This window comes from Calonectris borealis, chromosome 2, assembly GCF_964195595.1.
Source record: "Calonectris borealis chromosome 2, bCalBor7.hap1.2, whole genome shotgun sequence".
Taxonomy (NCBI): Eukaryota; Metazoa; Chordata; class Aves; order Procellariiformes; family Procellariidae; genus Calonectris; species Calonectris borealis.
The window spans coordinates 39,751,881-39,775,687 of record NC_134313.1 but is presented as its reverse complement, the minus strand read 5'-3'; the positions used below and the strand labels follow the sequence as shown (position 1 = coordinate 39,775,687).

General features: G+C 35.7%; 1 protein-coding gene across 7 annotated transcripts in view; it reads right to left on the bottom strand.

Annotated features, from left to right (window-relative positions):
• Positions 1–23,807, bottom strand: part of PDE7A (phosphodiesterase 7A) — a 78,718-nt gene that overhangs the window by 10,359 nt on the left and 44,552 nt on the right. For 2 of the 7 annotated variants that reach the window (XM_075141738.1, XM_075141740.1), the window contains exons 3-7: positions 18,687–18,770; positions 13,253–13,321; positions 5,760–5,911; positions 4,037–4,100; positions 1,604–1,699 (exon numbers count right to left, since the gene is read on the bottom strand). In XM_075141738.1, the coding sequence (XP_074997839.1) occupies positions 1,604–1,699; positions 4,037–4,100; positions 5,760–5,911; positions 13,253–13,321; positions 18,687–18,770 (465 nt within the window). The remainder of the gene's footprint in view (positions 1–1,603; positions 1,700–4,036; positions 4,101–5,759; positions 5,912–13,252; positions 13,322–18,686; positions 18,771–23,807) is intronic. The other 5 variants (XM_075141739.1, XM_075141743.1, XM_075141741.1 and 2 more) reach the window with 4 other exon arrangements.

Below are 23,807 nucleotides of genomic sequence, written 5' to 3'. Positions count from 1 at the left end.
ATGTTGAGATCCTACTGAGGACTAAGATCAGATTTCTCTCCTTAAAAAGATTCCAGTAAGTTCTCAAATAAAGTGAATTTTGTGTGGCGCTATAGACCACTTCAGCTGTCCTAATCTTCTGGAATTTGATCTTCAGATTAATTTGGACTAGGGTATAAGAGGTAGCAAAAGAAAAGAATGAACTGGGTTCATGCTAAGAAGCTGTATTTGGAAGAAAGGTTCCTTGATTGGACGGATGGGCTAGGACAGATCTAAGAAATGTTTTTCTTACTGCTATTAAGTAGAAGGCATTAACAAAAATGGAAAAGTGGTGAATTTCAAAGCTAGAATAAAATTTTGCCTTCTTCCAAGTCTAATCTCATTTTAGTGACTTATGGCTTTGAGTAGTCTCATGTAGTTAAGACTATCGTCTTTTGAGAACCATTTAACTAATCCAATCGTTCCTAACTGGTCTTTCATTTCAAGTACTGCCTTTTGCTAAATCTCAACTAACCAGGAAATAAGCAAGACGAGAAAGACGAAACACACTCAGTTACAACTTGAGTAGCTTAAGGCCAGATTTCTATAATCATTTTCTTCACATTCCAGGATATCAGTCCTCAAGGTCAGCTGATCTACTTTTTTGAAACTGGAAGGAATTGAGTCCACTTTAAAACAACATGAAATGCAAGACAGAACTGAAATTTTTAAAAGCTGAAAGGTAACTAAACGATGAAAACAAAATATTCCCCTATTTGAAAGGGGAGAAAAGCCTTCCAAATGTGATTTCTCCTCTGTTAAATGACAAGCTTTGTAACCACAAAATCGTTTTCTTTGAAACTGTGAAAGCCTGCTAGAAGGGACCAGAAACTTGTTTCTCCTGCTTAGCTAAAAAAAAAGCATCCCACTCCACAAAATTAAATAAAAGGTACTCTCACAGAAGAACCAAAGGAAGGAAGTCTCACGCCAGCGTCTGTGTCTGTGGTATGGGGATGCAGAAAGACAGCTCTTTCAGCTGTAAAGTGAAAGTACCACTTGGTTTGAATATTCTACATCTATTTCTGTTGAATAATTCCACTGCTCCAGTCCCAAACATTCGAGTAAAATTGTCTTGTGCTCTGTCTATAGAGAAAGTATGCCTACACAGTACCGTGTTTATTTGTAGGAGAGTTTGCGCAAGCAAGAGATAGCATCAAATTGGCACCATTAAATACGGCCAAGCTGGCATGTTCAATACAGTTAGGAAATTATATCATGAACTTTGGAAATTAAGATTAAGAGAGAACTGAAAATCAAAACAAAGAAAGGAGCTGTCTAGCCTTTCCCAATAAAAATGTCACACAATGTCACATATATTCCTGATTATTTAGATTTAGTAAATACAATACAGCATCTGCTACAAAACTACTAAACTTGGTAATGCTTGCTTGGATTTAATATGGAGATTTCTATACTCATAGAAACTTTGAAAGATTGTCTCAAACAATATAACTTAAATCACTGTATAATCTGGATTGCATCAGTACTCTTCAAACCTTATTGCTAAACTATAACCAGCACTTCAGTTAAGGTATAAAAATGCGGATAAACAGCAATATTCATCATAATAAAAAGCTGTATTTACCCAAAAATCTACGAAGTTTCATCGTATCTAACTGGAAGTGTTCAATTAGTCCATGAAGATTAAACAGATGAAAGGTTAAGCTGACTAGACTGTTTCCTAAAAATAAGATGAAAATACTAATTCATTGGAAGCCATGAAATCAGTGACTCTTTCATAAGAAATGTATTATTTCAAACAAATTGGTCACAAAAACTATACAAGCAAATTTCTCTACACCAATTTTTGACAAATACTTAAATCTTACTGCATGACAAGATTCCATTAGCTATCTCCTCTAGTAACCACCAGTGTTTTTGCATAATTATAATGCATTCACCAATTGTCCACTGTCAACTGATAAGAGGAAAATAAAAGGAACATTAAAAAAGCAACAGGTTTGAACATGCAAACCTGTTACAACGGTATTCAACTTTGTGGTATGTTGCATCATGATTTTTATAAACAGACATACAGTTTAAAACCGAATACAAAAATAACCAGGAGAAGGAAAAAGCCAACCAACACTATCAATTAGTGTACATTGTACATATGCTATCTCTCATTTTCATCATGTATTTTTCACGTGAACCACTCCTTATTTCACCAAGAACTCAAAGAAAAAGTTTTAAGTTTCTCTCGGAAATGTATACTATTACAAGCTTACAATATATTTTGCCTACTCATAGCTATAATATTACAATCACTTGCAGTGGTAAAACGAGTAAAACTGTAAGAGACAGAGAAATAGCTTGCAAACGCATTTACTTGAAATAGCTTGCTTATTCACTCTGCAAACAATATGTAGTGGCAGATAACTAAGTTTTGGTACATTGACTGACAATCTTCATTTAGGAGGAATTAACCTAGCACAGACAGAAACGGAGGTACAAAAGGACAACAATTTTTGCTGTATCTAGCTTGAACTACTTGCATGTGCACACCACTTTCTCGCAATAAGATACACAATTCTTCCAACAACATTTACTGAGTAGCTTATTTCTTACAGGCTCGTCCAGGGCAGTTCATCAAGTAGAGTCTTATATACAGCATTCTCCTCTTACAAATTTTCAAGAACAAGACTGCCTGTTCAAAATGTCCTCCTAAAATGACTAGATTAGGATGCAAAGAGGATGGTATAGAAAGGCTTCCACAATAGAAGCTGTACTGGTAGTATCGAAAATGTATTTGAAAAAAGCATATTTAAAAGGTAGAGAAGGCTTCATATAAAAAGGATTATTTCTGATTACTTGCATCTGATAAACTAATCTGATATAAACTATGCTTACAAACAGGTTAACTTGCACACATAGGTTTTTTTCATTGTTAACTAGTCTCAAGTTTATCTATCTATATAAGCATTCTATTTGTAAAAATCCTCACTGTTTTCATTTTTATATCCATTTCTGTATTAAATCAAACTGTGAGGATATTACTTTTACACTAGATTAAGCCAAGCATCCCTTCAACAAAACAGGAGATAAAATTACCTCTTGGTGCCATATTTTCCTTTCTGAACTTAATTTCTGTTTCTTTCTGCCAACTTTAAACACTCTAACTGCATCTCTGCTACCAACTCCATTTGACTGACGTAAAACCTGCAAAAGCTGCCCTCCATTCGCTTCCCACGCTGGCACAAATGTTGCTGTGATGCTGGACTCGCTCATCTCCTCCTTCCATTCTATTCAAAACTCAGCTTCCATTGCTATGATTATAACACAAAACTTCACCGTACCCACTGCAGCAGCCCTCCCTCCTCCTTTCCAGCACATTTACAGATCTCTTTTCTAACTGTCTGTCTGTAACTTAAACAATGCTTTGATCTTTTTTAGCCAACTACTTCTGTAGTTCCTACCGCTATTTGTAATGGGTGCACTAAACTAACCATAATATTCTCTTCCTTTTTGTATTTTGTGCAAGCTATGCGTACAGCAGCTTCTGTCTGCTCAACTCCTAATTCTCTAGATATTCTATTATATGTCGTAATTATAACGCATTCATACCAATATGCCTTTTTATTGTACTGTAAAGTAATAGAACTATTCTACCTAACATCAAATTTATCAGAAAAATACTTGTTCAATATAAATGACCTTTTGGACACAACCATATAAATTACTAGCATTCCATAATTAAAAAAAAAAGACTAAGTTAGCAAAATTATTTGTTGATTTATATCAAATTACTACTTCAAATTACTAAGAGAGAAGAGCAACCTACAAAGTACAAGAAGGGCCTCTTCTACAAATCAATGATTATTATCAGAACTGACAGTAACAGTATTTTAACAGAGTGACCAAGCAAACTAGGATTTAGATTAAAGACTATTAAATCAGAAAGTACTACCTGATGAAATTTGTGCTTTTTAGCAAACAAGGAATCACATGCCACTATGTAAGAGCAAGTTAAGTTATGCTAGGAGATAAAACACAAATGAAATAGCAAAAGTAAACTCACCATTTGTCAGTCTATCAAAAAGAAAAATATCAAAATTCCAATTTCCAACCTTCTCCAGCATACACTGAAATAAAACACAAAAGCTGTCACGTTTTTCTCACTATATGCCTATCTTCCCGTAGCCCAGAGGAGTATTTAAGATTTCAGACTGATGCAAGTCTTAGGATTTCTATATACAAAAAATAGTATTAAAATAATAATTACATTTGTCTGATAACTGGAAGATTTTAAAATATATGTTGCAAATTGGAAAACTGAAATAAAGAAGTGTCTTGACAGTACTGGCTTGAGATTTTCCCTTCATCCTTTAGTCAATTTCTTAACAGAAATAGAAGTTAAAACAATTACATTAAAAACAGAAACAGTATGACAGAATAACTGTGTTCAGACTTCTTCCACTTTTAATTTTTGCAATGAGCTAGTAATTAATCTCTGTGTAGTCCTTCACCTCAGTTTCTCTCTTTCCCTTGTTGTTTATAGAAAAGAAATAACATCTAGATGCTTTACTAGACATATGACCCAAGCTTTTAATTTCTTTTTTAAGAAACTGGCTTTTGACTTTCCACCTCACTGAAGTAGCACTTCTTCACAGCTGTTCCACGTGAACTGTTCGTCCAGCAACAGGGATGAACAAGAACAGCAAACAGCACTTGAGCCCTCACCAGAGTTCAGCAGTCACAATCCTTGCTACCCCTACCTCTATCAGAAATACCTGCCCAGCATGTTTTACAATGGATACTTGCCTTCTCCTATTCTCATTAGCTTGGTAGAGCTGTTTCGTGATCCAATTACTACGTTCTAGCTTTTCTCCACCAGCCACTAAAACTCAGCTGCCAGAAGAAACAAACAGCATTAACAAGATCTTTCTGCTGTTTAATTAAATGTACATTTTTTTAAATCCATCCTCCAGGTTATCGGGTTCTTCCTACACTGCAGCCTGATTATACGCCATATGGATACATTGCATTATAAGCGTACTCCTTTTCTGCGTCAAGGTCACAAACAGGAAGCTTTACACACAATCATTAAGACGACACAGCCTTTGGGGTCTTGAATAACCTGTAAATATTGCCTGCTCATTCCCCTTCAGCTCTATCCATCCTCTGTCCCCAATTCATTAGCCCTTCATCCAACTAACTATTCTTTAAGTACTGCCTGTCTTCCCAGTATGCTTTACTGCAGCGTGGGTATATTAGAGGTATCATACGTTTCTTTTCTAAAAGAATTGCCTACCAAAGAAAAAGTCAGTTTGGTATAATAATCTTCTGATAAATCCATTTATGCATTTTATTGAGTTTTCAGTAGTAGTTAGTCACTCTTCCAGATGTTCAGTAATGAGGTTAGACTAAAAAGGAAAGGGGGGGGAGGAGGGGGTAATGGTTGTCCAAATTGCTCCATTACATTTCTTAAATACAGTTAACATTTTTCTTTCTTCACTTTTTCTTCAGTTATTAGAGTGCATCCTCCTTTCACTAGAGTTATTAAAAAACCTGCTAGCCATATAAGCTCTAGTAAACTTGTAGGACTTGAAGGAGTTTGTTAGAAACCAGGGAATTTTGGCTGGACTTTATTGAGATATAGACATATATATACACACGCACACACACACAGAGATATAAAAAATACATGCTTAAAATTCGTATTTGGCTGCACTATCTCTTAACATAAGATAGAGTTACATACTAACGAACATACTTCAAAAAAAAAAAATCAAGCAACCAACCTTTGCTTGTCCATTATAATCATCATCTAAAATGTTTGAAGAATTTGGAACAGTGATACCACGGAAAAAACGGGAAGATCTTAAGTATCGCTGGAAACTAAGCAACCTTCTCACATTTCTCGCAGACACAGACACCTCGATTTCAGAATTTGCTACAAAAAACAAGAAAATAAATACTCTAACAAACGTTTACAAAAAAAAAAAAAAAGACTGTTCAGGGAAGTTTGGTACAACAAAGGCACTGAAATTTTTTTTTAATTGGTGTATCAAAAGTTTCAGCCACAGAGGTTTTTATTAATAGGGTGTACAGAGCCAAGGCTTAGAAAGAAAGTTTTCTATGTAAGCATCCTGTGAAGACAAACAAATATTTAAATCATAGCTAAACTTACCTTTTTAAGAAACTCTGTTATTGAAAGGACAGACATATTATGGAAATTGTGTAAACACACACACTATTCCAAACAAGTTCTTTTTGGACAACTGCTTTCATGTATACACACATCCAGTCCATGTCCCTAGCAAATCACATAAGATACACCACCAAGAGAATATCAGTACACCACCAAGAGAATATCAGTAATTGTGTGTTGATAGTAGGTTTTGACCACGTACAAATAACTTTTACACAGATTTTAAAGCTCAGAAATTCTCTTAACTTTACTGGCGAAGTTTTAAACACACTCAAGTGATTTTGGTGCTTCTGCAGATAATTATGCTCAGAATCTCTCCTCTGCAAAACAAGTATCATGTTTACAGAGCAAATGTGATTCCCTTTCCCAGTACAGTGAAAACACTACAGAAAATTGTTTTAGCCTGTTTTCAAAGAGTAATCCAAATATTTTGCTTTACTCTTATTAGGTTAACTAGTTTAACTATTCAAATGACTGATACTAGCTTATGTTCAATGCCACTTGATATTCTTGAAGTGTTCTGGAAACCTGAAGATCAAACTACGCATAGCTACAGTTTCTTTGCAACGGGCCAGGTATTTTCATTCTGAAATATTTAAGGCCAAACTTGCCCTTTACTTTCTTTTCAGCAGTACCCCCAACAGCAATTTTAGATAACCAACAGTTAGTCAATAATCTTGATATTCCTGCATTCTGCCTGAAATGACTTATGTTTTTTTTAAAAAAAAAGTTATTAAGTAAGGAAGTCAATGCAAACATGCTCTTTTCCAAAAATCAGATCCTCAAAACCAACATGAGCCCAACTTTGTAGAGTAGACCTCTTGCCCTTCCAAGAACAAGGCATATTAGAAATCGGTGAGGTAAGCAGTTACCATTTTTGTTCTTAAAGTCAGTCTAAAATATTGTACAGGGGTAGGTGTGACCTTATTAACAACCTCAATTAAAAACCTCAATGATTTCTAGTGAAAGCAGTTTAATTCTACATAAGATAAATCTTTATTCATATAAATTCTTCTCCCTGCAGAAGTTCCAACATACTTTGTTCTATATTAACTCATTAATATATTAATTTCCAATCTACACTAATGAAATGCCTCTGAACAGAACTGACAATTGTACGAACATACAATATCTCATCAAATGTAGCAGCATTTCACATCAACAGTCTGCGCTAACAGAGATTAAATTGACAAAACCAGAATATTCTTTCAGACGTGCCTGAAACACTTCATCAAGATACTGAATTTCCCATCAGTTTCAAAGGGCTAACACAGACAACTTCACATGAAATATCTTTCTTCAAGTCATCATAATTAAGGCCAAGGACACTTCCTCTGGAGACACTGGTACATATATATATCTCTCCCAGTTATGTAAGCAGGTGTACCACATATGATAAAGGTTGCTTATAAAGCAACAGTCACGCGTACAGAAGGCAAATAAATAGATTCTGTCATGCTGCATTACTCTACCAATATTTCTCATCACATTTGTTAACATGAGATTACAGTCTGAGCACTGGCAGCCTGCAGAACAGAGAATCAGGGAGCAATACAACTGTTCCTGTTAACAGAGCGTAGGTTTCAGGTAAGAAGATTTTCCCCCGCACTTTTGATCCAGTCACTTAAAATCCAAATTCAGAACAGAAGTCATTAGGTTTGAAATAAAATAATATAAAATGGTTATATTTAAGTCATAAAATGATTTAAAATGTCCACAAAGTCACATACAAAATCCAGGAACTTCACTAAATCTCAGTAAAACGAAATATTTTAAGTAGGAGAAATCAGCACTCTTCTGGAAGCACAGATAGTTTTCTTGATCATAGGTAGTCTTTTACAGATCTATAGTTAACAAAACTACTTTTGTTGCCATGCTACAAATAAGTCTCACTGTCACAGATGCCACCCATTAATCTTTAGCAGAACAGTAGGTAATACAAGTAAAACAACAGCTTTTTTTCAAACGGAACACAGAAATGCAGTAATTTGGCAGTATAGGCCTGCATTCAACCTATATTTGCGTTCATAAGTCATTTGGAGGGGGTTGCACATGTTTTTGCTTCACTGTCTTTTCTGATGATGATGTGGGTACAGAGGCAAATGAATTACTCAGTTTTCTGTGAAGCTGAACAGTCATTACTCTTTACTTTGCAATATGCTATTGAGACATTCATCTTAAAAATATTTTTAAACTCTTTAAATTATCATCAGTTTGTATAGTTTGTAAACCACTACCCTTACACATTAATCCTACTTTTTCTCCTCCTTATTAAAAAAAAAGTAAAGAAGAAAAAAAAGAAAGAGAAAAGAGCACTGCTCCAGCTGATGTAATTCAAACAAACAACAACAAAGCCTACTTCATTCCAGCTTTCCTGGCAGCAATGCTGCTATTGCAGAATCACAGAACAGCTGAGGTAGGAAAGGACCTCTGGAGGTCATCTGGTCAAACTCCCCTGCTCAAGTAGGGCCACCTAGACCGCATTGCCCAGGACCATGTTCAGGTGGCTTCTGAAGATCTCCAAGGATGGAGACTCCCCAACCTCCCTGGGCAACCTGTGCCAATGCTCGGTCACTCTCACAGTAAAGAAGCATTTCCTGATGTTCAGAGGGAACCTCCCGTGTTTCAGTGTGTGCCCATTGCCTCTGGTCCTGTCACTGGGCACCCCTAGAAAAAGCCTGGCTCTGTCCTCTTTGCACCCTCCCTTCAGATATTTATATACATTGATAAGATTCCCCCCTGAGCCTTCTCATCTCCAGGCTGAACAGTCCCAGCTCTCTCAGCCTTTCCTCATCAGCCCCTTAATCATCTTCCTGACCCTTTGTTGGACCCTCTCCAGCATTTCCATCTCTTGTCTACTGGGGAGCCCAGACCTGGACACAGCACTCCAGGTGTGGCCCCGCCAGTGCTGAATAAAGGGGCAAGATCACCTCACTTGACCTACTGGCAACGCTCCTCCTAATACAGCCCAGGATACCATCAGCCGCCTTTGCCACAAGGGCACATTGCTGGGTCACATTCAATTTGGTGTCCACAAGGACCCCCAGGTCCTTTTCTACCAAGCTGCTTTTCAGCTGGTCAGACCCCAGCCTGTGCTGGTGCCTGAGGTTGTTCCTCCCCAGGGGCAGGGCTTTGCACTTCCCTTTGAACTACTATTTATTCCACATGTATAGCCCAAGTTAGGTAATAACAGCTTGACCAAATGCCCTACCATTTAGATCTGCAATGCTTAGAATAACTTCCAAATGAGAAAAGAGATTTTGAGCCCTGCCAGCACTCTGCAGTTCCAGAGCACCTGATTGAGCAGGACTACACCAACCCAAAAAAGTAAATTGCTCTCTCTTTAACAGCTAAACATTTGCTATGGGGCAATTCAGAATAGGTGAGTCAGATGTGGAGGTTTGACAGGTAATTAATTTAAAAGGGAGGCTGAAAAAGAAAATAGCTAGCTTTCACGGGCAGGGGGAAGATAGGTTCTTCAGCTGCAGGAACACTGATAGTATCCGTGCTTGCAGTTTCCTTTTCCTCACAGATAAATTATTACGAAGGATACAAAAATAAACCACTTTGTGGTTCTGACAGACCAGCAAAGACAAGTTCATGGGAAGGACTGGTAAACTCAAGTGATACAGTTGTGCAATGGAAACTTGGTACTTCCCTCCTGGCACAAGTTTTCCACTTCCCTTTATATGCATGATTAATAAGAGAATGTCAGCCCACCCTCTTCTATCATGAGTCATGAAACAAGATGCTAATTTCAGAGACCCTACAAAAGCAAGGTTCAATAATGTATTTATAACAGAAAGAAGGAGGTGAAGACTGAAGAGTGTATTACATTTGCTCAAGAAAAAGCATGCTGCAAAAACATCCCTCCTCCCAGCACAAATGTCCTTCATTTCATTTGGAGTTTGCAGCGTTCTAAATGCCTTTTTAATATCCAACAGTGACCATTTGCACTTAAGAGATAAGGACAGCTTAAGGACAAATTAGAATTAGAAAATAAATAAACGTATATGACATTTACAGTCTTGAGAACTGAAATGGAATGAAAGCAAAGTCAGGATGTTGGGCATGTTAAGAAGGAAACTACAGCATCCAGAAGTGCCTTCGATGCAAGGAACCAGAAGACCAAAACTGTAGGCCTTTGTGCCTAGTCAACAGCAGCTCTCCCATGACATTCTTCTTCCCCTCTTAACTCTTCACACCCTACTTAAAGTTAGAATATCACCCAAAGTATTTATTCCTTCCAAGTTACTTTTTATTAAAATGAGAATATTCCTGTTTCTAAGCATCTTAATTCAGATGCTGATATAATAAAAAATGCCTCTCTCTAAAATAAAGAAAAAAGGAATAATTCTGCTTATGAGCATCAGATATTTTGCTAGTGTTATGCATATACAGCAAGAACATAAAATAATATAAGTTGTCTTCATGCAACAGATTTAATCCGTATTCCAAGACACTTATTTTACTTCCCACTCCCAATCTTTTAAGTGTGTTGTACTTCATGAAAACCTAAAAAAAAAAAAAAATTATGACATTTCACAGGGATATTAAATATTTATTTTTCTCATGCTGAAATAAAATACAAAGTAGAGAAAAGACAAGTGACAATCATTTACAATATCATAATATACTGATATATTTATTCTCAGAATTTTTGCATCTTTCGTATAGTAAGGATAGACAACAAAAGGAAGAATGACAACTTAATTACGGTTTGGTTTAATTTTTTGATTAATAGCAAATCCTAGCAAAATGCTTCAACTTTCTTTTAACACAAAGACTCACAGCCTCTGATGGAGTCTTGGTCGAAACAAGGCTATCCAGCATAGACCTCCATTTCTTCCCTGCTACAGCCCAAAAGGTAAATAGGAAATTATCCATGATAAAAATAATTGAATTTTGCTATTATCAATAGAAAGAGCTTAACTGAGGATCTCTGGTATCACTGCCACTAACAGAAAAAGGAATTTAAAAAAAATAGTTGAAAGGATGGATCTTTCCTATACTTGAACATGCAACCTGAAGTTTGTGGTGCGTAGGTCCACCAGAGGAGGTTTTTTCCCCTAAAAAATTCAAGGAAATCTCTTCTTTTCATGGAAGTAATCTCTCACAATTTTTCCATATTAAACCCAACTACACATTTATCATTTTTATATAGCAGATACTATCGCCAAACCTGACATAGTATCTGAAAGTAATATACAGATACATGTATCTGTAAATATATACATTTGAAAGAAATATACTCAATTTCTAAGGCCTTCCAGGATACAAATAATTTTCTATTTATGAATTTGAAAGTATAGCATTTCACACCACTAGAGGGACCCACAAGCATTCTAATTTCACATCTATTCCCATCAAACCATTAAGAAATGCATTATATTAGATCCGTGTACATTTAAAAAAAAAATATTTTAAGTCCTGTTATTTAGCTCTTCTGTAAGTTTTCCACTCATGATTTGCATTTTAAAGTACTTTTAAGACATACAGTACTAAAGTCATATATAAAACTGATTTCATTTGGAAGATACAATTTCAACAAGGATTTTAAAGTTACATATAAAGACTATTGGTGTCTAAATTACCTTATTATACTTCCTGTCTTCCTTAGAACCACTCTGAAGCCCTGCTTAGCACCACTGTAAGGCACTATACCCCCTCTTCTGCTTAAAAGAAAAAATTAAGCCAGATTGTTTTGTTTTTAATGTATCATATATATGTATTTATATACACATTCATACATTTTTTTCCAAATAATAATAATCGCTGGAAAATAAGTTGTGGGTTAAGGATTAAATAAACATGGCTTTGCAAGTGTCTTCTGACTCAGTGGAATCGGAAAAATTTGTTAAGTTTCAAGAAACTCTAGTAGTACCACAACTCTAATAAAAACTCTAGTAGTTTTCAACAGATCCTCCCTGGTGGAGGGCAACTGCTAGGCATCACTACCAGCAAAGGTAACTTCTTTCCTGGAGGATCTTAGAGAATGAAATACTGTCTTAGCAAAGTATAGCGCCACAGAACAGTAGAATAATTTAGGTTGGAAGGGACAGAAGAGACTTCTGAAAGTCCTTTGGTCCAATTCTCTGCGCAAAGCGGAGCTAATTTGAGAGAAATTACTCAAAGTGCATTAAATGCCAATTAAATGCCAATTCTCCAACGTCACTGTGAGCCATTACACAGCAGCAAAAGTGTAAAGAAAACATTGAAAAGGTGTCTAAAGGATTCTACTCATATCACGCTCTTGAATTTTGGCTCCTCTTAATATTTCTGTAAACACCTCAGGAAGGATACAAAATTAAGTAAATTGAACAATGCCTTTCCTGTGCTGGGCTGCATAACATTTTGCAATTATCTTAGGACTAGGAAACAGTGTATACAAGGCATATTCTTTCCCTACCAATTTACTGAACCATAACCGCAACAATCCTGCAGTTGTGTACTTTTTTTTTACCTAAATCCACCCACTGGGCAAGGCAAATCTGTAGCACACAATAGCACAGTGTGAACTAACAAACCTCACTGAAGCAAAATACTTAGAGGAATATCATCAGAATACACATATATCCCTTACAAAAATGGGTTATGCTGTGTTAATCAAGATACAGATGCTCTTTAAGAACAAGTACACAACATAATGGTTCAACTCTTTTCCCAAAAGAAGGATAATATATTCCAGACCAGCACCAAATCCTTTTCTTCATGTCTTCCAAGAAAACACCGTTCTTTGGTATTCTAGAAATCTTCAGTTCTACAGCCATGGAATGACAGAACCATCAAGTAATCCTTTTTGGCTGTTTTTCACCCCCAGAAATGAAAGAAAAATTCAAAAGTAACACAATGTGGTTGACAGAAAAAGAATATCCCTTAAGAGTCTCTATGTCCATCAATACAAAAGTCAAACTGGGAGCAGAGATGAAAACAAAAGAATTCTCACATACTTTATGCCAAATTGTCCAGCATAAAAAAGAAGCAGCCTTTCAAAATAAGCTACTTGGAGAAGGAACACATTGGAGACGTTCAAAAGGAAAAAAAACAGAATGTGGCTGTGTCTTCTTCTAAGGTCAAACTTACCTCGGCAATAAAACACTGAGTGAGCTGTATCAGTGCAGACTCCAGAGCACACATGCTGTTTTACAGAAACTTGAAAAGAAGAAATTGTAGGTAAAATAACAATCTAGGATAGCAAAAGAAGAAAAAAAAGAAAAAAATCTGTCCTGTATTCTCAATTGGAAGCTTTTACCCTGAAATTTTCCTTAACCATTTTCTGTGACTTCCTTTTGTGTGACTTCATTCTTCACACTAAACCGAAGTCAAAATTTCTCTCACATTAAGGAAAACAATTTATTTGAATAATCTGGATTGTGAATAATTAGATGACAATTTCAGAATGCATCCTTCACAGAAAGGCAGCTTTTACAGAAATCTCTGGAGTACAAGCTTTTCATTCCTCAGTGCAGGGAAACAAATACTTCATTCAACCTATGACCACACAGAAATCTTCTTGCATGACTTTATTCATTGTGAAACTCACCCTCCTTCACAGTAGACTGTTAACAAGACAGATAATTACTCTTAACCAGATTCAGCCACGTAATTCCTCTATTTTCTTGAAACAAAAGAAGGGCATTCAATTTCATCTGGACTATGCTGATTTCATCTCAACCTCTAGATGGTATTGTCAAAAGCATGATCAGGTGCTGTTACACAAAGATTTCCCAAATTGTTTAAGGCAATCAATTTAGATTTGAACTCTTCTCTCTTCTTTGACTTCTGGCCTTTCACCCGAGGGAATTCACTGGCCAAGGTAAATGTTTTTCAATGATTTGGAAAATCTGTGAAAAACTGGAAAGTTCAAAACAACATTACAAACAGTAGATACTGACATCTTTGCCAGATCTCAAAGTAGCATATAAAATGTTCCATGAACTGCAGTTTCCAAGTAAACAGTCTGAAAGCTGTATACCAATGTCATTCTGGAATTTCTTCATGTGTTTGCACTCTTAAGAAAGAGAATTAGATTTATCCATCACCTATAAAAGTCACCTAAACTCTCCTTTCTTTCCTCTCCCCACTAAAAGGTCTCCATATACAACTAAGGAGAAGAACCATCTAAGTTCCCATCACATCGTTTTCTCTCCTATGTGAAGCACTGTACTGTACGCAAGCATCAATTTGATTCAAAATTGACTCATTCCTAAATGTTTACAGAAACATACTGATTAACTCAAAAAACCTTTCTTCTTTCTAAGATATTTTAACTCACAGATGTGACATATTCGGTTATCTACAAAACACAAAATAGAGCCACATGTGTTGGCAACATCACCATCTCCCCATAGAAGCGTGCTCAGACTAGAGTGGCACGAGAGAATTCTAAAAACCTTTTGACAAGATCTTATCTATTCTGGTGCAGATACAACAGGAAAAGCAAGAAGAAAAAAATGTTTCCTCTTCACAAAACCGAAGTATTCGGTTTTTATCCGGTTCTTCCAGTCTATATCCAACAACCCTTTCCTAAAAAGGAAGTTTGAAAGCATTAATTTAAGTTGTATCTGCATAAGACACTTCCCAATATTTTTGCTGTTATTTTAATTATTCACTTTAGCTTCACTTTATTCATTTTGGCTTCACTTCCTCACTATAACATACTGTACACATCACTGAGCACATCGCTGATTGGGGTTTTTTCCCCCAAGTGAAACAGTGAGTGATTGGGGCACATTATATATTCTTTTATTTGTGCATGCTAGAAAATCCTCACAAACATAATCAAAGTTTAACTGTGTGTGTGTGTGTATATATATATACACACACAGACACATGCACATAAAAAACAATAGACATTACTGACAACCTCTCAATAGCAAGAAAACAAAACTTAAAATTTTATTGCTGGTTTGCTATTTCTGAAAAAGGGAATATTTTTATACTGTCATTTACCAATTCTTCTACCAAAGATTTTGTTTTGCAATAGCTTTTATCAACATATTGAATTACTGATTTACTGACTGAATTACTATCTATGATGTCTTGAGTAATGTTAAAAAAAAAAAAAATCTAAAAGTAATCATGTTAATTGTAGTCCATTTGTAAACCAGCAGAGAGCAAGAGTGGTTATAACCACTGCAATCACTTTTTCAATAACTTCCCTGAAAACCAAACAGTACATGCTGGGTTGTCAGACTGTAAACTGTCAAACTCTCTCCTTGTTACTTGAGGAGTGAAAAGTAGATCCAGTGCTCTATATTCAACTCAATAAAATAGTAAAGTGTATGCACTTTACTGTGCAACTGTGAAATATGTACATCCACTGAACAAAACCAGACCATTATATTTAAGGTAAAAATTTACTTCTGAGGAAGAAAGTTACGTGGTTGCTCTCTCCTCTTCAGAAATGGCAGCTTTTAGCTCCTAACTTGAGTTTATGCCCATGGCCCCACATAGACATAATCAACAGACCACAGTAACAGAAAAACTATTAATTGATGTCCCGATGTTAACCAATTACCAACCAACATGAAGAATACAATCCTGACTTCCCCATTCACTGGGAAGCAGTCTTGTTGAAACAAAAATTTGTTTATTGAGCTATTCCTCCTGGCTAATTCCTGTGATTAGCTATAAAAATGTGATTTCTGCAATAACGGATAATAGAAAAGGAAAACTACCACCCAAACTTAGTTTGATCATCAGTCAAATCCTGCATTTAATAATCCTCAGGTATGACTCCCATACCACCATCTCTAGCCACAACAATAAAGACATTTTTCCAACAATGATTTTAAAATCGGATTTCCTAGAAAGAAGTTACCGTTGAGAATACTTCTAGCCAATTTAGAAACTTAAATATTCATGTGCCAATTACAGAACTCTGGGATGAAGATGCAGACACTGAGCTTATAATCCTTAAGAAGAAACAGAATTGGTCTTAAGAACTAAATGCTAACGAACTGTACTTTGGTAACACTAGTCGAAGTTGCAAGCAAAAATAACGTTATGAAACAGAAGTGATTATTTAAAAAAACAAAAACAAACCCAAAAAAACCAAAAAACCCCAACAAAATACCTGTAGCTTCCTGAAAATAGAGTAATGCATTTAAAATTCAGTACTCTTCAAACCTACCAATGAAATATTGGGCCTATTAATAAAATATTGGAAAAAGAGAACTGGTCAGCAGATTATTAGCTGGACTTCCTGAAAGACATTCAACTTCTTCACAAAACATCATTGACGGAAAAAGAAAATAATGATAAACAACAAAAGTTAGCTAAGCAAAATACAAAATGGCAATAATGCTTCAACAGTGTGAATGATAGCCAGTATGTAAGTCATCTGCAAAACAGGTAAGCAATGATAATTGCAAAATATCTAGAACCACAAAGTAAAGTTAGTGGATAGTCGAAGAAAGTTACAGTGAAACTTTACAAATACCATGAAGGAAGCATATCCATGCATTCAGTATGCAGCTGGGGGGGGGCGGGGGGGGAACAAAAGCCAACATTCAGATGGTTTAGTCTGCTTCAGCTGCAGAAGAGACCTTTTTCAGTCCAGTTTTTGCCCCAAGCAAAGAGCAGCCAGCTGGCTTCTCTCACATGCTGTCTATTGCTCATCTTGGTGAACGTTTTTCGGCCATGTAGCTATGTGGCAAAATCCTTCTGGAGCTACCAGGGAGGACAGGGAGAATATCCTAAAAATAAGGTCAAATCTTATTCCCACAACTTCTCTCTACCTGTAGTCTGATAGTACGATACTAAAACTCTTTTGCTTAAAACAATTAAGGAAACACTGATCAGGACTCAATTAGCATTGCAGAGAAAAAGAAAACATTTTACTGATTAAACAAAAAAAACCCACAATTAATAGATAATTAGTGATATGGTGAGAGATGGGGCTAAATTCCTTACTGACTTTGAAAGAAACTCCACAAGGTAGCAGGAGTCTGAAGTCAAAGAGCAAGGCTGCAACAGGCCACAATCCTGAAGTGCAAAAGAAATCCGACTATAATATGGCAACTCTGAAAACTACCACAGCAGCTGACTCGAGAGCAAAGTTATAGCCAAAGAATTTTTTGGGCCTCCTAGCAACATTCTTTGCTGTCATCAGACACCACAGTTGATGTTGCTAAAAGTTGGTGCCTGTGCCTGAACAAGTAGGGACAAGAAGAAAGGGTGTGAAAATCCTTTTCCTGATTAGTCATGATCTGCCTGATGCACAATCATCAGGATGGAAAGCGTGATGAGTACCACAGAAAATACAGTTAATTTGACAACAGCAATAATATTATATGTGACTGCCTTTTAACAGGTAGTTCTTTTAATACTTCTGTTAATATTTTCCCCTATCAGCATGAAACGCCACACACACACAAGAAGACATAGTTATGTAATTCATAAATGGCATGCTATTTCTACAGAGAATTTTTATTATACTCAATAGAATTATCAGGAATTGAGATGGAATTCTTATCCTCTATTGAAAAAAATCAATATAGCATACTCTTCAAACTTTGTTTTCTCACCTATTTTATGATACTAACTTTTGAATGAAATTAAGAGTTTAAGAGTTTTAAATTTAAGTAATGAGCTACTTTTAAAAAGAGTAACTTCACTTAAGATCAGAATATTAATTAGACCAGTTTCTGCCACTCATTTTTATTAATAAGGTAATTACAACAACCACACTTGTTACCATGAAATAAGTTTTTCTATATCTCTCCATTGCATTCAGAATACTCAGAATTGTGCTGATACAATGTTGGTATAGATATTTTATGACACTTAATATTATTAGCATAATTTAATTAAGACTTAAATCCCCTGCTCTTTTGCTGCATACTGGTTTGGTGGTTACTGAAGCTTTTATATTGCAACTACTGACATATTTAGTTATAACAATATAGATGAAGAGAAAAAAGTGAAACTACCCAAAAATATTATTCTTTTAACACTGCTGAGAAAAAATGTTTCCTAAAACACATAATAAAAAAAATTTAGTCTGCTGTTTTCTTATAACACTTGAATTTTTATTTAAGATTTGTCTATGTCCAAAAAATTTAAGTCCTAGCTACATGTTTGAGTAAATGTAATGCTAATTGATTATGATGAGGTCAAGGATATTGACATCTACCAATTCTCTTCAAACATCATCCTAGACCAGTCCCTTCTCCTGCTTTATAAAAGCAGGAAAGCATTCTTCTCACCTGATTGAGTCTGCCAAGTAAGAACTCGGCACACACATCAGTAGCTGTATATAAGATAGTCTTCATTTCCACAGGGATTCAGAGCTAAATTCAATGACTTTAAACTATATTTTTAAAAATAAAAATTTAGCAGCGAAGATTTTCCTCTCTCTGTTTTTGTAATGAAGTAGCATGAAAGATTTTCCTAAGAAGTATAAAAAATGGTCTTGCTATATAAGCTGCTAACTTTATTTTTAGAGGCTCAGTAGTTAAAATTAATGGAAGCCTTTGTTTATTTATCATTTATCTGCTTTTTAAATACTTACAGTGAAAAATACGGAAATCAATGTATGGATGAGAACCTCTTCTCTCTGTTTCAAATCCTGCCCGACTTCTTACTCGCACATCTCCTAGAAACAGGGTCAAGAGTGAAATAAAAGTGTGGAAGAGTGGCAGAGATAAAATGCAAATGAACATAGCCTGGAGGGGTAAAGATTCATGTACTTAATGGAGGAGGGTTATTCAAACAATAGGCCTACTTCAATGCTTTTTGTTTTAAAGGTGAAATTCAAAACAAAGTTTGAAGACTTGTTAAACATGCAATCGCATGCTTTCTTGTCAAAACCTCTCCTGCCTAAGCATACGTTGCCAGAAGCATGTGATAAGCATTCAAATGAAATTAGGAACGGCTTGCTACACCAGTATGGTAAAAATGCACCTCAATATGACAGGAAACAAGAACATTAAAAGTTGATTTGTTCCTCAGTAACACACATAAAACGATAACATTTTGTATAATACAAAAAAGATTCAGCTTCTAGAAATGGTAGCTTTTAGCAAATAAGCTAGTTACAATATGGTTTTATATTACATAACAGAATATTTTCCCACTAGCATTTACTTACTTGTGCTCAGCTGTTTGAATATTACACAAGAGCCTATTAAAATACCAAAACTCAGTATTAAAATTTTATCAAACTATTTTGCACTGCAATTAGCTTCAACCTGAATCTTTTAGCATGCTAGTTGATTTCTACTTATGCATTTTACCAACTGAAAGCTGATCAGTATTCTTTCCTTAGGTATTTGTATGCATTAATGTAAGTAGTTCACCTGGATTAAAAGCTTTAAGTTAAAATCCTTTAGCAATTACAAATTTGGGCAAACCTTTGAGGAAACCTTTGAGGATCAAATGCAATAGTGTCTCCCTCCTCAAATCCTAAAAAGTGAAATTTAAGATGTGAAAATGTTCTGGTTTCTAATTGTGAAAATCCTTCAAGTGTAGTATTCTCCTCTCCTCAAACACAGTGATTTTCATATGAATCAAAACTAAGTATAAAACTGATTTTATAAGAACAAAATAAAAACATAGCTATTTCTTTCCAGCAACTGATAACATCTTTAGAGTGGTTTTTCCTTTTCTTCTCCAACCTGCTAATTTGCAATGCTGAAGCATGCAACTTGTCAGAAAATAGCTAAAGATACTAACTAAAACTTCAGTAATATACTTTTAATACTTAACAGGTATCTTTCTAGAGACACATGTCTATAAACACTGACATATCTATAGTGACACACTTAACATGAATTATCTTGTGAGGCACGCTGGAAGGACCACAAAAAGATAAGTAGGCCCAGGGGTCCCCAAATAATGAGTCTAAAGTTTACATATCAGTAAAAACATACCAAATACATGTGGTTTTCAGTTATTACTCCTTTTGGTTTTTTGAAACTGAAAACCTTAACAGAGCTGCAAGGGAAAGTAACCCAATTACTACCTGTAAATATTATTTTTCAGACCACTGACAATATATTACTTATAAAGGTTTCAAGCATTCATCTGAGCAGGGTGCAAGAGGCTTGTCTTGTTCCAGGCAATACAGAGGCAGCAAATTGTAGAACTCTTCTGTTAGGCACAAGCAACTGGTGAATTTTAGTTACAAAATAAATTAATAAAAAGGAAAAAGGGAAGAAATTTTGGAAAAGAGGAGGCGAATGCATTAGTAGCTGTGTATGAAAATATCAGTTTACATGGAGGAAAATGCAACTTTCATTACCTTTCACTCATATTTATCTGGGAAATCAGTCATAGCTACAGCTGTGTGAATGAGTTCACCAGCTGAATTAAAAGAAAAATAAAAGAGTTTTTTTAGTTGAGCTAATTTTTTACAGAAAAGGTGATACAACTTTTGTGAATTATGTTTAGTTTTCAAGGCAGTCTTAACTTTCAAAATTTACCAACCATAATGTGAATTGGCAAATAGTTTCAGTCAGTGTACAACTACGTTTTGGTGAACAATTTACTTGTTCAATGTGTCAAGAATAGGAAAAGTTCACAGAAAAATACCCGAAGACTAACATGGAATTCTGCAAATAACAAAACAAGCAAGTTCATCTGATGAATGATATCCAGAAAATTTCTCTCTGCTTTGTTCTTTTTTATTTACTAGTACCTAGTCTAACACCATAGATCCTGCAATGTTACAGATTTTGAGTAGGAAAACAAGCAAAACTGTCTACAAGTGAAATGCAGAAGTGCAACTAACTAACTATTGCTTTTAGCAGGAAATATTAAATGTCTATTTACAGAATAGTTAGCCAAAAGAAGAAATTACGTACTAAAAATGCACTAGAAACTATTAAAAAGGCGATTGTAATAAGATAAAGGTAAAATGAGGGTATTTACCGGCATACAGATGAAATGAGAAATTCCCAACAAGGAAAGCAAAATATTTTCATTACGTAGTTGCCTAACAAAACTCTCTCTCCTTGATCGTGGCAGAAGCAGAGGGTATTTTGTTAAGAATCAAGATCTCAACAATGGATGATTTTTTTTTTATATTCTGGAAAAAGATACTATTTTTACAAAACTGGAATTCATCACAGTAAACAAAGTAGAAATTTCCTATTGGGCCAAAATGAAGACAGAAGAGCTGTCTCCATTATCATTGTATAGAACTACTTCATTTTCCAGGATTTCAGACAGTAAATGTGCTTGGAAAAAATTGGTACGAGTGGAATTTGAAGATACCATACATCCATCTGAAGTTTCTATGTATACAGAAGCATAAAAAGGAATAGCATCAAACTGGCTGCACATTAGCACATTATGAAATTATGTGCTATTATCACAGTGAAACTAATCTCTATTGCATATGTATAGTTAGTCCCAAAACATCCAGAAATACTGGACCATCATTATGCATTCACGTTAGTTAATCTGACCTGCAAAGATCAGTAGATCCCAAATGCACCCACTTCGTTGTGCTTGCACACAACATAATGTATTTGCATCAATTTGCTTGGGACATCCTGCACTAGTTTTTTGTAACCCTATGACTCTGAAATAATACAGAATTTAATTTTAACGAAGAGACATGTTTATCATCACAGGTAACTTAAAAAAAAGGCACAAGACATTTCAGATTTAAGATTATTTTTATCAGACAGAAGGACACTGTTACATAATTCCTTCAAACAGCAACAGAAGTCCAACCTCAGAGCCAATCATTTTTACGGTAGCTGAAAGATAATTAAAATTCAACACCTAAACCAAAAGAACTTATGAATAATTTTCATTTATTTAGGCCTTTTAAGAAAATATCAAACTGGTTACAAAATCTTTTGAAGCCATCAGATCACACCGTTTGCTTATAGGTAAATTTCCTTGGGGGGGCAGAAACGGTAGCAAGCTGACCATTTTTATCGTAAGTGTCTCTTCTTTAGCCACTTTAACCACTCTGAAAAAGACTCCTCTGTTTCCTTAGGGGAACGCATTCAAGTCCAGCATCTTAATGACAGTGGACTTCCAGGACCAATTTTTTTCCTCTTTGATAGTTTCTGTGAATCCAAAGAATGAAGAGAAAGATTTAAAAAACATTAAGCCTTCCTTTCAAAATCTGATTTTGTGCACAAACATGATAAAATATCTGTTGGCTAAGTATTTCACTAGATTTTTTTCCAGAATAGTTCTACATGACCAGGATTGCTTGCATTTTTAAGACAAAGGCCATACAGGCAGAAACTCATTGAAGACTGAATAAATAGTGGAAGAAGGAATGCAAGAGGGAGGTTTGCAGCTACAACTGAAAACTGAAAAGGAATCAGGACTGTAACAAAACTTACCTTGAGACAGATCATTTTTCCTACCCCTCTCTCAGATTCCTGCTCACACCGCAAGGACAGCTCTGATACTTACGAGGCAGCTGAAATGCCACAGCTGACATCCCTGCGCGTTAGGGTTACACAGCACATACTTCGTGCTACCCTAATACTCCAGTGTGGCACAGTAACAATGCAGCAGCTGCTTGGGGAGCTGAGGCCTTCTGGAGCAGGGGCAGAAATCTCAGAGATCACGGAGGACAGCTGGGAGCAGAAATTACGACAGCCACCTCAAGGTAAACCACCCAAGTCAAAGCCATGAAGTTGTGAAGAGCAGGATTTCCAGAAAGAATTGCTAGCTTCACAGATTAAAGTTCCTATTAAATTTGTTGGAGAAACAGATGACAGGTCAGCCGAATATGCCAGAATTAAACCAAAAGGAATACAACATAACAACCACTACCGGAGAAGAGCGTGCACTTGCATTACACAATAGCTTGCTTTCACTGTTTCCTATTTGAAGTGATCAAGACCTCTAAAAGAGGGTAAAATGCTCCAGTTTTAGTTGAGAGGTGCATGCTCACCAATACAAGCAGTCAATGCCCCACTCTTTCTACCCCATGCACAGTAGCAAAACCTTCAGGCAATATAAAACAACAAGAAAAAGAAACCAGAAAAGCAAAGAAGAGAAAAATCAAGAAAGTATCAAGATTACACAGAAACACTTACAAGAAATTTTGAGAATTCCTCATAGTTGCTGAGAGAAGTAGCTGACTGAGGTGATGCAGATATATTAGCCCTTCCGAGGTCTTAAAAGAAAAATTCTACAATGCTGCATCTGTATCTATATTTTAAAATAGTAAACAAGCCACTCAGGAGTGGCTTAGTGTATATTTTGGGAATGGGGTATGACAGATGAGTCATAAGAGTCAACGCTGTTTGTTTATATCGACACTGATGAAGACAGTTAAGAGTTAGTTGTTTATTTTGTGTGCCCCTATAATTTGATCTTTTAAATTGAACCTGGAAACACTGCCATACCACAGGAATTTCTATTTACTTGGTGCAAATGAATTTCCATTGGATTCCCATTGGAACAGCCTGAAAACGTTAAAGGAAGCAACTCTACAGCCAGCACACCTAAACAGAGGCAGAGGGAGGTGTCCTAAATACCCTTAGCTTTATATTTTTGGTCTGCTAAAATAAATACCTTATTGAGGTACATTTTAATAGTTTATGTAGTCTCTTTGGAATAATAACCAACCAAGTAAAAGTCAAAATGTCTCATGACTGTGCCTAACTTGCTGTTAAGTTACAGCTGAGGATTCCTTACAGCTTACTCTGCT